The sequence below is a fragment of the Harpia harpyja genome, chromosome 4 (assembly GCF_026419915.1).
Source record: "Harpia harpyja isolate bHarHar1 chromosome 4, bHarHar1 primary haplotype, whole genome shotgun sequence".
In the NCBI taxonomy this organism is placed as follows: Eukaryota; Metazoa; Chordata; class Aves; order Accipitriformes; family Accipitridae; genus Harpia; species Harpia harpyja.
The window spans coordinates 48,134,451-48,147,380 of NC_068943.1; the positions used below are offsets into that span (position 1 = coordinate 48,134,451).

General features: G+C 38.2%; 1 protein-coding gene across 1 annotated transcript in view; it reads left to right on the forward strand.

Annotated features, from left to right (window-relative positions):
- The window catches only part of CFAP61 (cilia and flagella associated protein 61), a 113,958-nt gene that overhangs the window by 67,184 nt on the left and 33,844 nt on the right, over window positions 1–12,930 (forward strand). The window contains exons 18-20 of the mRNA XM_052783858.1: window positions 4,423–4,521; window positions 8,621–8,789; window positions 10,813–10,987. Coding sequence (XP_052639818.1) covers window positions 4,423–4,521; window positions 8,621–8,789; window positions 10,813–10,987 — 443 coding nt within the window. The remainder of the gene's footprint in view (window positions 1–4,422; window positions 4,522–8,620; window positions 8,790–10,812; window positions 10,988–12,930) is intronic.

Genomic DNA, 12,930 nt, shown 5'->3' on the forward strand with positions numbered 1-12,930 from the left:
TCTAGATGGACATATGTTGGTCAGCAGTTAAGCTGAAATCCTGCTCTGAGGGCTGTAATTGATGCACTTACATTAGGTTCTTGAGAACAGATGCTTTTGGTAATTGTTGATACAAAGAGTAAACCCTTTCTGCTGCTTCTGTTACTGACTCTCTTACTTAATAACCAAGTGTTGTATCATCAGTTGCAGAGCCTTCATACTACTAGAATGGCATCATCTAGCAACATACAGGGAAATGGTTTTGCTATGTTTTCACGTGTCTTCATTCTTGATTTTGTGCTGATTCTTACTTGTCTGTGTCAAATATAGCTGCCCAGAGAGTGGAAGGAAGTGGAGAGAAGGGTAAAGGCTTTTCTACAGCTCTGCCAGCGAAAGCAATGAGCTTTGTCCAAGCAAACAAAAGCAATTTGGTATAGTGTCAATATGAAAACACATGACTCGTGAAGATTACTCAAAGAAACTCTGTAGTGCTAAGTAACATATTTATCCTTCAGTGAAAATATGAATGAGTGGGAATTTCTGTGTTATTATTAATATTAGCAACCTTTGTTAAGCTGAGCATTTCTATCTGTAGTTTTGTGTAGAGCTGGAAAATTTGTTAGAAAATCTTTTCCTTCTGGGGAAGTCTCTTCTCCAAGTCATGTCCCGATTACTTTGTTCTTGAAATGTTTGAGCTGATAATCTTTCCTTAAAAAAAAAATGTCCTACTTTGGATAAATTGTTATATTATTTTGGAAAAGGAGAACTACTGTCTATATCTGTCTTTTACAGTGAGACTTATACCTGGGCACTTTGAGTTTCTGTGCCTTGAACACAAGGTTATTGCCTGCTGGGACTCTCCTCTATCATCATCTGTCATTCGGGGCTCCTTCCTCCCCACAAAAATCTTAAGGTTCCTTTTTTTGTTGCAGGGCAGAGATTTCTCTGATTTCAAAGTTTCATTAATGCAAGAATTTATCACAGACTGCTTGTTACCATTTTTAGAATGACCTAGAGCTGCCATTTTTACAAGTGCTCTGCTGCAGCAAAGTTGAGGACAGTATAATTAGGACTTTACTTTTGGATAGGTTATAATTCCAGATATTAAAGTTATTGTTTAAAGATTATGCGTGAAGGAGAATAGTGCACATAGTTACCAATTTTGGTAGCCAGATAAAGCATTATCTTCTGTCACCCTTTTTTATTTTAGTTTTTATAAATGACTGGAAAAATAAATAAAAAAGGTGTGATGCTTCATTTCAAATAAATTGAAACACTTAGTTTCATGTAGACTACTTCACTTTATTTTTGGTAACAAAAGTGATTTGACTTACTATTTGTGATAATGAGGGGTTTAATGAAAGCAATTAATTAAATCATTTGTTCAGGCAGTTTCCATCATTGCCCCACGCACACAAGAAAAAAAAGGTAGAAAAACATCAGGCAAAAAAATCCAGAAAAACTAGCAAGGAATATTCTAACAGATACACAAATGCCAGGGTATGTAATGTACTAAAAAAATTTTTTTGCTTGTTCCTTTGATTGTGCTCACAGTAAATTGGCAATCCTATTTTATTTTGAGGACAAGGGTGTTTAGAGGCTTGGGGTTTTTTTGTAGTTGTCTTCTAGAACTGTGCAATGAAACCCAATACCTTTTACTTATTTCCCTAGATACTCTAATCCCTCCCTGCTTTACCAGTATCTTTGAGCTGTTCTTCCCTTTGTATCCACAGCAACATGAATCCCTGCTGGAATTATTTGCTTCTGAAATGCAGGTGCACTTGTTTAATGCTGCATTGGTTCAGGCTCTTAACTTGAAGACTTTTTCACTAAGTGGGAACCTCTGCTTTTACTCTACTTCATATTAGGTGTTATATATATTAAAAGCATATAAGACATTCAGTCTCCTAACATGCACTACCTGTTTTGCAGAGCCTTTGTTGTTTTTCAGTTCTTAAGAGCTTTTAGGCATCAAAAGCCATAATAAATAAACCATCGTTTTGTTAGCCTTGAAATAATAATGCTACGTAGAGGAAAGGGGAGAATGATATAGATTGTGGTAATGCGCATGACAGTCGCTGGTCAAAATACTCAAACCTGTTATCTCCCTGTAACTCTGGGTGCCAGTGCCTGAGAGTAACTGTGGCTAAGCACCAACGCTTTGCCTGTAGTTTTCCAGCTTGTATTTAAGTGTCTGTATATATCTTTAAAATCCTAAGGTTAGGCATACCAGCTACAGTTCTGAAATCAAGCTTTTGTAATACAAGGTACTAGTTTTTTTACTTATTTTCTTTAAAGATTCTGATAATTTTCACAAATGCCACCCTGTGCTTAAACATTTAACAAATTTTGATTCTTAGCTGAAGAAGAATTTTACCTCTGTGTTTGAAAATGTGACCATTATTAGCATGAAATTATGCACAGAGCTCTGCTGCTCCTTGGACCCGGGAGGGCAGTGCGCCTGCACTCTGAAGCACGGGGCAGTGCCAGGTACCAGCCTCTGTGTTTCTTCAGTTCTACCTCCAACATCAGTGCGCCTTTTCGATAGCTTTAATCCAATTTTCTTTGTGCCTTGATTTTTCTCAATGTAAAATGGGAATCAAAGATATGACTCATTTCATCACAGTATTCTAAGGAGATGCTAATCAACATTTTGATACCTACAAGATTAATGAATGGGAAACATGAATTAATGTTCAGGGCATATGGGAATGCTATGGGAGCGCTGAGGTAGAAGTAAATCATTAGTTAGTAAATCGTACTGAGTGAAAGGTCTGAATTGAAGCCTCACACTCAATGGGGAAGAACTAAACAAATACCATATGACTGTGGAAATACTGGATAACTGCGTATGGACTAAATAGAGGTAGAGCATCTGCAGAAGAAAATAGTATGTGACCAGATCAATAAAGTGCATCATAGTGCAATCATGCAAAAGAGGCATATTAATGTTGCCGAGGACCTTCATTCTGCCATTTTTCTGATGCTTGCTTGCAGCATTTTCATCCTAAATATTGTTAATGTAATTTAAATTTAATGTTACTGTAGCACCTGGATTTGGAGACCTACTGGCAAGAGGCCATGCAGCATGTACAGAGATTATTTCGGCTCTAAGCTGAAAAGAAACTTCATTGCTGTGAGGGCAGGCAGGATAGGAGAATGTCTAGGATGTTTATGTACTGTTGTAGTAATTTTCCTCATAATTACATGTAAACTAAATGCCAAGGAGTCATACTGTTTAGGTGTGTAAAGTTATTGTAATTGTTCACATTTGCACCCCATGAGGAGTGCTCCATGAGTGCAGATGGCATTCTGTACACTTTAAATTCAGCTTAATGTATCAGGCTAACTCTCATTTACATGAAGACCACTTTGTATCACTCAGCCAGCATAATGTGGCCATAAATGAAGAGCAAATTCTATTTACACCCACCTCTGTGGAGTGACCTTAATTTAAATGAGAATCAGGCCCATAATCTGTATAAATATATGCACTCTGTTACATTAAGGTTATTTATTACATTGCACTCGGCCTGAGTATGCATGGAGATTTACCATAGATAATCCATAATCCAGAATTAAACTATTAATATGCATTTTGAGAGGGGCAGACATAACCTTGAAATTCCTTGGTTTAAGTATGACCTTTAACTTTGTTTGAATATATTTTTTAAACGTATGAATAACAAATTAACATTGGTTGATAAAAAACATTCTGATTCCTTTGTACCATTTGCATCAATCCATACTTAACTTACAGAAAGCCTTGAAGATTAGAAGGCTTAATCACTCATAATATTTATTTGTTTTTAAATGTCAGATCACACTTAGTTCAACATACTGTCAGTCTTGTTCCCCCCCACACTCTGGCATTAATGAAACTACAGTGGAAAGTATTCTTCTTTTTGTGTCCAAAGACACATGCATCTTAGCAAAATGACAAAACACTTTGTACCTGGCCTGTGTAAAGGAATTACTTTCTATATCCTCCTGAAAATGGAATTAAAATCTGTGCTCCTCCTTTGATATGCCCTCCTAATTTCAGTAGACATGTTGCAGGAAGCAGACAAATTACCAGTTGTCAGGAATTCTTTTTTCCTTTCCTGCAGCTTACAGAAGGTGAGCTATGAACAGCAAAGGTGTTTGAGCAAAGACTTGGTGGTCTTATGATAGCTTTTGTAGTCATGGAAGGTAAGTCCTGCCATAAGGCCTTAGGAACAGAGCTTGTTAGTTGCATGATAGAGTCTAAATATCTCTGTCAGTATTGAGAATATTGTGCTGGATTCTATACAGCTCGAAAGTCACAGTGATGGACTGGGAAGCTAAGCTGTAAACACTGTGTATAACCATATGTTGAAATGCACTCGCATTATGCTTGTACCAAACGGAGCCTCAGCAAACTTACACTGGTTGAACTGTGGCATTTTATTTTTCTTTCTGCAGTCCGCATCTGAAGTTCAACAATCTGACCTTGATTTCAATTCATGGCCTTCCAGGAAAAGACCTACCAGGCTCCAAACATAGAAGATTTTTAATTAACAGGTTTGATTTAATATCTAAACACTTCCACAGCTTCAAAGGAAAACATAACACTTTGTAATTCTTTGTGAACTTGTCCTAAATTTCAGATAGATACGTAGACAGATAACCTCAAAATAATCTAATCTGTCTATACAACATGCATTCACCTGTGAAATGAGTTGAATATAATTATTACTAGGGAAATATTGCTAAAGCAGTAACTTCAGGACAGCAATCCATTGTCTTATACCAGGACACTGGTCTCTGCTTTCCAAGACTTTTTAGATTGGTTAGATCTCCAGGTTAAAGAAAAATGACAAAGACTTATGCTTGCTTTTTAAATATTACTTAGTTTTTAACTTCCGTGAGTTTTGTTCCAAATAATGCTGAACAAAAGAACGTATAAGAATTAATATTAGCAACGTGACTAGTAGTCTGCTTATAGCAGCTATGTGGTGAGATGCAGATCCCACTGATGATAGTGGGAATTTTGCTGAGTATATGGGGGAAAGTTTAGGATTATTGCTGTTGATAAATTTGGAAGAACTATGCTGCATCACTTCTGCTGCTTGTGAACTATTTGTGTGCCAGTCACTGGACTGTGGAAGTCTATCTCCAGTCCCAGCCAGAGTGCTGTCTCTTACACTTACCTCCCCTGGGCTGGCAGAGCCATGGGTCTGGTGCAAAACAGCTGAAGGGAAGATTGCGAAGATAGCTGTGCTTGTGTCTAGTGAGCGATTAAACATTTCACGAGTTTTCTCGTTTGCCAATAAGTAAAATATCTTCCATTTAGTAGGATAAAATCTTACCTCGTTAAAATTCACAGTACATAATTCTCACTTAAATTTAGTATATTTGTTTTGATGGTTTTATTTTTTTATTTTGGAATAGTGACTAGGAATCCTCACTGTAGATAAGAACATGATTGGTCTGGATGTTGAGCAGCATAGAATTAAAATGAATCAGTTATTTTGAATAGCAAGGGAATGAACTTAGTAAAATTTATTTAGATTTGGCATGTGACTCTCTGGAACCTGTACATTGTTTCTACCAAATCTTTTACTCAGTAAGCAGCATTGCACTAAAGGGCCAGCTCTTTAAATGACAAAACAACTCAATGTCTGCTTCCTGAACCTTAAAAATGAAATCTCTACAAAGACATGAAAATGGTGTGATGTGAACCTGTTTAAAACCACCTTGTCTTGTTTGGAACTTTGCCCTGTCAAGGAATTTTTTATAAGTAGTTACCTGAATTAATTTTTTTATTGTAGAAAGGGGTGTGTTTAAGTACAAATCTAGTAAATGAAGGGATTATGTGCTCACATAAATGCACGTACTCTTTTTCCTAAGTATACTGTAAAAGAACTGTAATAACAAAACATGCTTCCTGATTGAAAGTTGCAGTTCATAGCTGCCTCACCAGAATTAGCTGTTAAAATTTGAAAGCAGATTAAGAGTGAAAATTGAACTCTGCAGGGTATGATTTTTGAAAGCTTCACTGTGATTTTGGAGTGCCAGTCTCCTGGGAGCTGTGCACCTCAATTATAAAGGTGCTTTAGAAAACCCTCATCTATCCTTGATGTCCATTTTATTTATAGATTTCTGCATGATTACAGTTTACAATTGTCAGTGGTTTTCTTCCCTTATTTATTTGCCTCTGGTATTTGTGAGTGCAGAGGATGCAGAGCACCTCAGAAAGCCTGGTCATTCAGCCCTGAAATTCTTCAGGTTATGAAAGCAACTTCGTTTGTTTCTGTGGCATCTGGTATGACAATTTGGGGAACTCAGTAACGAACAATTAATGTCTAGCAATCGGCTCTGTTTTAGAATGTATATTCTGGTACTAATGGCAAAATAATAGCTGTTAGTGCCAAGTCTCTCTCCAGCGTTCTCTGCTGCAGTCACTGGTATAATATAAAGGCATCAGATGCTTGAACATGAGTGAATCCCCTTCTATTTAATCACATTACATTCAGTAAAAAGAAAGTGGAATATTTTTCATCACTCAGTATCAATAGAAAGTAAAGTTCTTGAGCCTCTGAATGGCCATGAGCTTTATTTGGTAGATGGATTTTTTTTTTCTGCACTGACTTCAGCTCACAGACTGGGTGAAGCCCAGGATCTCTTTATTGGCCATTCCCATCTTGTCTCACAGGTATGAAGTGCTAGCAGGGGTGAGACTCAGCTTCCTTTCACACAAGATGTGCAAGTTCCATCTTCTTGCCATGTCACTCTGATCTCATAAACCAGACATCTGTGTAACATCAGCCACTCATCTTTTTTGCTTGTTTAAAACCTGTTGCATTCTTTTTCGCTAGATCCTGCAGGTTCATCCCTCTACAAAGCTATAAATGGGTTTGGGATTAGCATTAATCTTCAATTCTACTGAAAGTACCTAATTTAACAGAATTTTGTCTGGTTTAAGTTTTCAGTATCAGGAAGGTATTGAGTTGAGTATAGCTGGATTTGCAGAATGGCCAGCAGCGTACTGTGTATTTTCATAATGGGCTACTGCAAGACTCAGTGGTATTCAAGAGTCATAACGGACCTCATTGAAAATATTATCTCTCTGGTCCTCCATGCATTTTATAATGATGTGTGTATTGTACATCTGTATTGAAGTATTTTATCTTCAGGAATCTTTGTCTTTCCAGTAGTCTGTTAAGCAGAGAGGGCAGTACAAATGCAATAATAAATAAGTATTCTGGTATTTGCTTAGCTGGGCAGAGTGGAGGCATACTCCTGAGTCATAAAAGACCTTTGGAAATAATTTTAATTTTCATTACTGAGGCATTAAAAGAGGTTTTGTTCCATTCAGATTTTGCTTCAAAGTTGGCTTTTTAAATAGCAGCTTCCAGATCTTTGATACTTCTGTCATACATAGGGATATATATGATACTTTACACTGAAAACAGGCTGTAACACTGCTGAATTTTAACAGCTGCAGAAGTAAACCTTGCATGAGATTTTCAAAATTGACAAGTGATTTTAGGTTCCTTAGTTTTTTGGTACTGATATTGAATTAACACTGCCAGAGCGTGGTGCTCAGAATGTGCGCACCGCACACACCCTGAAAATAAGATTTCTGTCGAGGTATCTCATTTGGACAACATTTAGTCTGTAAGACATTCAGGGACAAAAAGCCCTGGAAACCATAACTACTGTATGGAACAAGGCTCTGCTTCTTAAAACAGACAAATCTTTATATTGGTTATTACCTGGCACGGCAGGTAATTGCTTTGAAATTATAAAAGTTGCTTTCCCATTTTCATCAACAATAAATTGTGTTCAGTTAGAAATTAGTGAAGATTAGTATTTTTCACATCTGCACTGTTTGTGTCTCTCTTTCTCTCACTTACCTGCTGATTTTGTTTTCTTTTGGATAGCCTGTGTGATAATTTCTTCTTTATTCCTGTTAATAGTTCATCTGGCAGAGGAATTCAGTTGCATCTTAGAGACTTTTGAAAGTTTGGGGGTAGGGGGTCAGTGTAGTATGTTTTCAGAATTTTTCAATCTTGCATTATGGAAAAGTTCATTTGGAAAGGGGTCACCAAGAGAGAATTTGAAATCTCTGCCTTTTACTTCTAGCTCTGACAACCATTTTCCTAGCTTTCTATTTATTTTTAAACTTTTCAGACTAATACTTTGGAACACGGTTGTTAAAATGCCAATGGTGCCTTCATTGCATTTGTCTCTCACCATAGCCACTACTGGTGAAGTTGAATACTGAGTGATGCAACAGTGGAAAAAAACTTCCTAAGGGAGTCTTACATAGGAGAAAGAATTAGACTGTTAAAATATTTTCTTTGCAGGTGTAAAAGCCGCCTCCTTGCATCAGCCTGCAAAGCAAAAGCAGAGTAAAGCATCTATTTCTGACTTTGTTTTTAAATTATGTGGTTGTAAGGCCCAATGCTGGGAGGGATTGTTTGGTTTTAGCAGAAAGTTGTCAATTTGTAACTGAGTATTTCATAATGACTAATCTTTTACTATAGACTGCCGTAAACTCACAGCGAGAGAACAGACTTGAACCACTAGGGGACTTTGGCTAACTCACCAGATGTCTAATTAATGCCTGCTGTCAGCTGCTGAAATGTCACTTACAGATATTCTTTCTTCACAGCCACTGTTTTAATGATGAAGATTATGCACAGATGTCACTTTGTTCCTGGGTTAATGTTGTGGTTGGTAAAATGACTGGCATAAATCGCACTGCCAAATATGTAGTTGTTTCCAAGGAGAAAAAAGTACCATATGACTACCTTGTTCTCTGTACTGGACAGAAATACCAGGTAAGATTGTGTGCAGAGGGAAAAACATAATAATATATTCAGTTTTTACAGTGAATAGTGTTTGTGTGATTAGCAAAGCAGTAGAGTAGTCCTTAGCAAGTGTATAACCAGAAAGTTTGCAGCCCTTCAGTGTAGCAGGTTGTACTATTTCAGTGTGATGATAGAAGTTGGAGGAGATGAGAGGTTTTACAAAATTTTCTACCAGCAATGTCACTGCTCAGTATCAGATATTAAGCAAAGCTGCCAGTATTTTTGCCACCGTGACCATTAAACCTGCTGAAGAGTAGGCCCAATTGACATGTGGCCCCAGCCACAGGAGACTTAACTCCAGCTGGTCTAACACCATTTGACCTAGTTTTGGCAATGGAGAGAATTCCTTATCAAATTAATTACTCATCTCACATGATGACCATGCCTAGGCACGTATGTGGTGCTGTGTGTTATTGTGGCACGCAGTTAAGTTTCCAGTGAGACTGAAGCAGACCCTTAGTTACACGTGAAATGTGGCATCAAGCTGACGTCCAGCCCTACAGGCTCAGCTTCTACTCGGACATCACGGCCAGGGTTCGTTCTTTCTGTGTATCATCACGTGGCCTTCAAACTGTGTAAACCAAATGGTCATCTTTTGTATAGCCCCGTTGCCTGCAGTGATTTTGCCTTACTGATTGGGTTTGGGTAGGAATCATGAGCAAGGTATATTGCCTTTAAAATTGGGAGATCAAACTGAGCCTGTGCTGACAGATTTTTACAGTGCTGTTCACCATAAGTCACAAATGTGAATGTGAGGTATGATCAGCCGCATAGTGAAATCTGGACTGCACGAGTGCAACAGATTTGTGGAGCAAGAAAGCCCCAGTTTTTCTGTAATCACTTTTCAGAGTAGAGCCGCACTTTAAACAACAATCCATACTGACTATTCAACAGGGATGAAGCAGTTGAAGTATGGTCTGAATGACTTCAAGTGCTCCTAGAAAAAGAAGTTTGGAGGTAACTCTGACTTGCAAAATAAGTTATGGGGAGTAACTACACTGGAGGAGAAAGAAAGATAAAGAAAGCAAGGGAAAACTGGGGGTTTATCTGCCTTCAAGAAGAAAACCTAACATCCTCTATTCTCACTTTTAAGCCCTACAAAAAATAGGAAGGAATTATTTTTATCATCTGGTTTCTGTTTTATTACACAGAGCTGTAGTCCATCCTTTTTATGAGTTGTTCCTTATTTGGTAAGCAGTCAAATTAATGCCTAGTAAAACATTATTCATTATGATTAAGAAGATTTACTTGTTGGGTAAGTAACATCTTTTGATGTCATGCCTGCTTTTATATGACCAAATAGTATTTCAGTTGATCCAATGGTCAGTGAGAACGGTGTTCAGGACGTTAATCGCTGGTGCTGTAGAAGTCATAGATCAGATTCCCTTTTTTGCTCTGTCTAATTCAGATTGAATTTGTTACTGTAAAGTAGCATTATACCATTAACACTTTACTGAATCTTGGCATTTTAACCATCAAGCAGGTTTTGGTCCCTTTCTCTGGGACAAAATCTCACTTAGTTTAGAAAGTTTATTTTTGCTGACAAAAGATGGAGACAGTCTTGCTGCACAAGGAATTTTCAAGTGTCATTTAAAGGCATATGTTATTCAAATAATTTCAGAGATCCTTCAATCATATATTTATGCATTTCTGCTGTTTGCTGTGAAGTCTCTTTCGTTTGCCTTTTGCCCGTATTGTTATTTACTTGTTGTGGTACTGCTGTTTAAAATGGTCACCCATATCCCATAGAAAATATGGAATACACACACATGCATGTGTACCTGTGTGTGTAAACTCAGACTAGCATCAGTCTCTTTTCTCTGTGGCCACTGATGTGTTTGCTGCTGCTGAATGTTAAGAAGGGTTTTGATGTACAAGGATAGCAACCCGTAGGTAGTCAAATGGCTTGTGTCATTGTTTTTTAAAATCTTCCTTAATGGTTCTCCAAGATATATGCCATATATTCATTCACTCATTTATTCATTTCTTCCAGGTCCTGTCTCCCACTGGAGCAGATATCAGTAAACTCCCAACTAACAGAGAAGTCATAAGTAAGTGGCCACAAAGATACACAGGGAAAGTCCCTTCCAATCATTTTACTCTCAATGACGATCAGGACTGCTTAAAGGCAACGCACTGGCTGAAAGAAAACATTGTCAAGTCGGAAGGTAAGGGTTTTTGTTAGCACACGCACATCTATGGATATGTTTTCTAGGCTTATTGTTTCCTTAATGCCATGGTATAATTGGAGCCTGATTAATTCTAACAAAGTCTTTCATCTGCTGTGCTTTGTTTTCCAGATTAATTTACAATTTGTTGTCATTTTTGATACCCAGCATATTTAGCTAGGAAAAAAAGGCTTGAGATAGATTAATTATCTATAATTGTTATATAAAACAAAATGAGTCCCAAATGCAAATCTGGCTGGAGTCATTAATTAGCCAATTAAATAATAATTTAATTAGTGGATGTGTTTTTCTGTTGTATAGAAAAATATCTAGATTTGAGGCATAACACAAAGAAAACAGGTCTAAAATAGGAAGTGGGTTTTTTTCACTATCTGTCATCTTTGTGTTCAGTTATGTCAGTTACGGATTTTCACTTAGAACTGTAGGCTCCCAGTATTTTCTTTTTAACCCTTAAAATCACACATTTGTGCAGATGTCCACCACACCTGAATTTCCTCAGCCTGTTCAGGTGTGCATTGTTTGTATATTCATTAGTTCATTCACTGAATGTGTATGCTGTTGAAAATATCTGGAATCATCCAGGCTTCCAAGTTAAACTTTCAGCTACAGGAAAAAGAGACCAAACAGTGAGTTCCTGTAATGTCACTTCTGTGTGCTGGATCTGAGTTAGGACAGAGTTCAGAGCAGGAAAGCTGTCTTTGTGGAAAATTCCTGTCGAGTGCAACAACAGGAGTTACCTAGAGATGTCGTTTACCTGCTCGTTCATAGAGAACACAATGAAAATTGGTAGTTATTTGGTGTGGTCTATAAGGTTCGTGTCCTGCTTGGCAGACCTTCAGGGAAGTTCTCAAGACACTGAAAGTTTCTTTATCATCCTTCAAGTCTTGCTTAGATCAGGACAGGGGACGATAAACATGATATTTCTGCCTGCATTTTCCTCAAACAGCTTCCTGGCCTCAGGCATGTAAATAGAGCCTCTTCAGCAGTCCCGCTCTGCCTGTTTTCCAGCTGATACCAGCCCCTGCCCGAACAGTTTTACCTGATGTCCAGCTGATATGCACAGCTGCGTTTGCATAAACAGATGAGGTTGTTAGTTTTCCCTGTTTGCTACTGCTAGTCTTTCATGTAAATCTGTGCGTCCAGTCCTGGAATGTGTTCCTGTCCACCTGCGCAGAAACACTGCCTGAGAACTAGCTGCTGGCTGGGGCGCAAGGTGCCCAGGAGGATCGCTTTTCAGGTGAACGGCAGTCTTACAGCACTTCAGCTGCTTTGGGATGAATGCACCTTTCTTATTATTAATACTAAAATAATATTATATTAATCATAATTTCATTATTGCTGCTGACTTCTGTTGTGGTGTAAAGCTGGATATCTTAACTGGGCACTGTCCAGTCTTTGGTTATAAGCTAAATCCACAACTCCCGATGAGGCTGGTCTGGAGGGACTTTTTGGAGATGTGGTCTGTGGGAGAGGTGACGCCTCTCCCTTTCTCCCCACCCTGTCTCTGGCTCCAGTTCCCTTTAGTTGCTCTTCCCACTTCATGTTCTCTGCCGCTGCAGATGTAAGCTATAAAGAGTGCCCAGCTGGAGTAGTCTTTCTCCAGCTATCTCTGTTTCTGTTCTTCCTCACCCTGCTTCTTTTTCCAGCTATATTTCTTACAAATGTTGTTCTTTCAGACTTGATCATAGCTGCGTCCAAGATCCCTGCTCTTTCTGAGAATGAGTCCACTTTTCAGACCCTAGCCTATTCTGGAGGCAGCCTAATAGGCAACAGGCTCACGGAGATGCAGAGGCAAGGCTCCTGTGGAGCTCAGCAATTGATCTGGATGTCTGTCAGCTCTCTGCAGGCCATGCTATTGCTCTACTGGGATGACCAAAGCTTTATGTTTGTGTTTACTTTTCATCTCTGAAATTCTACAGATC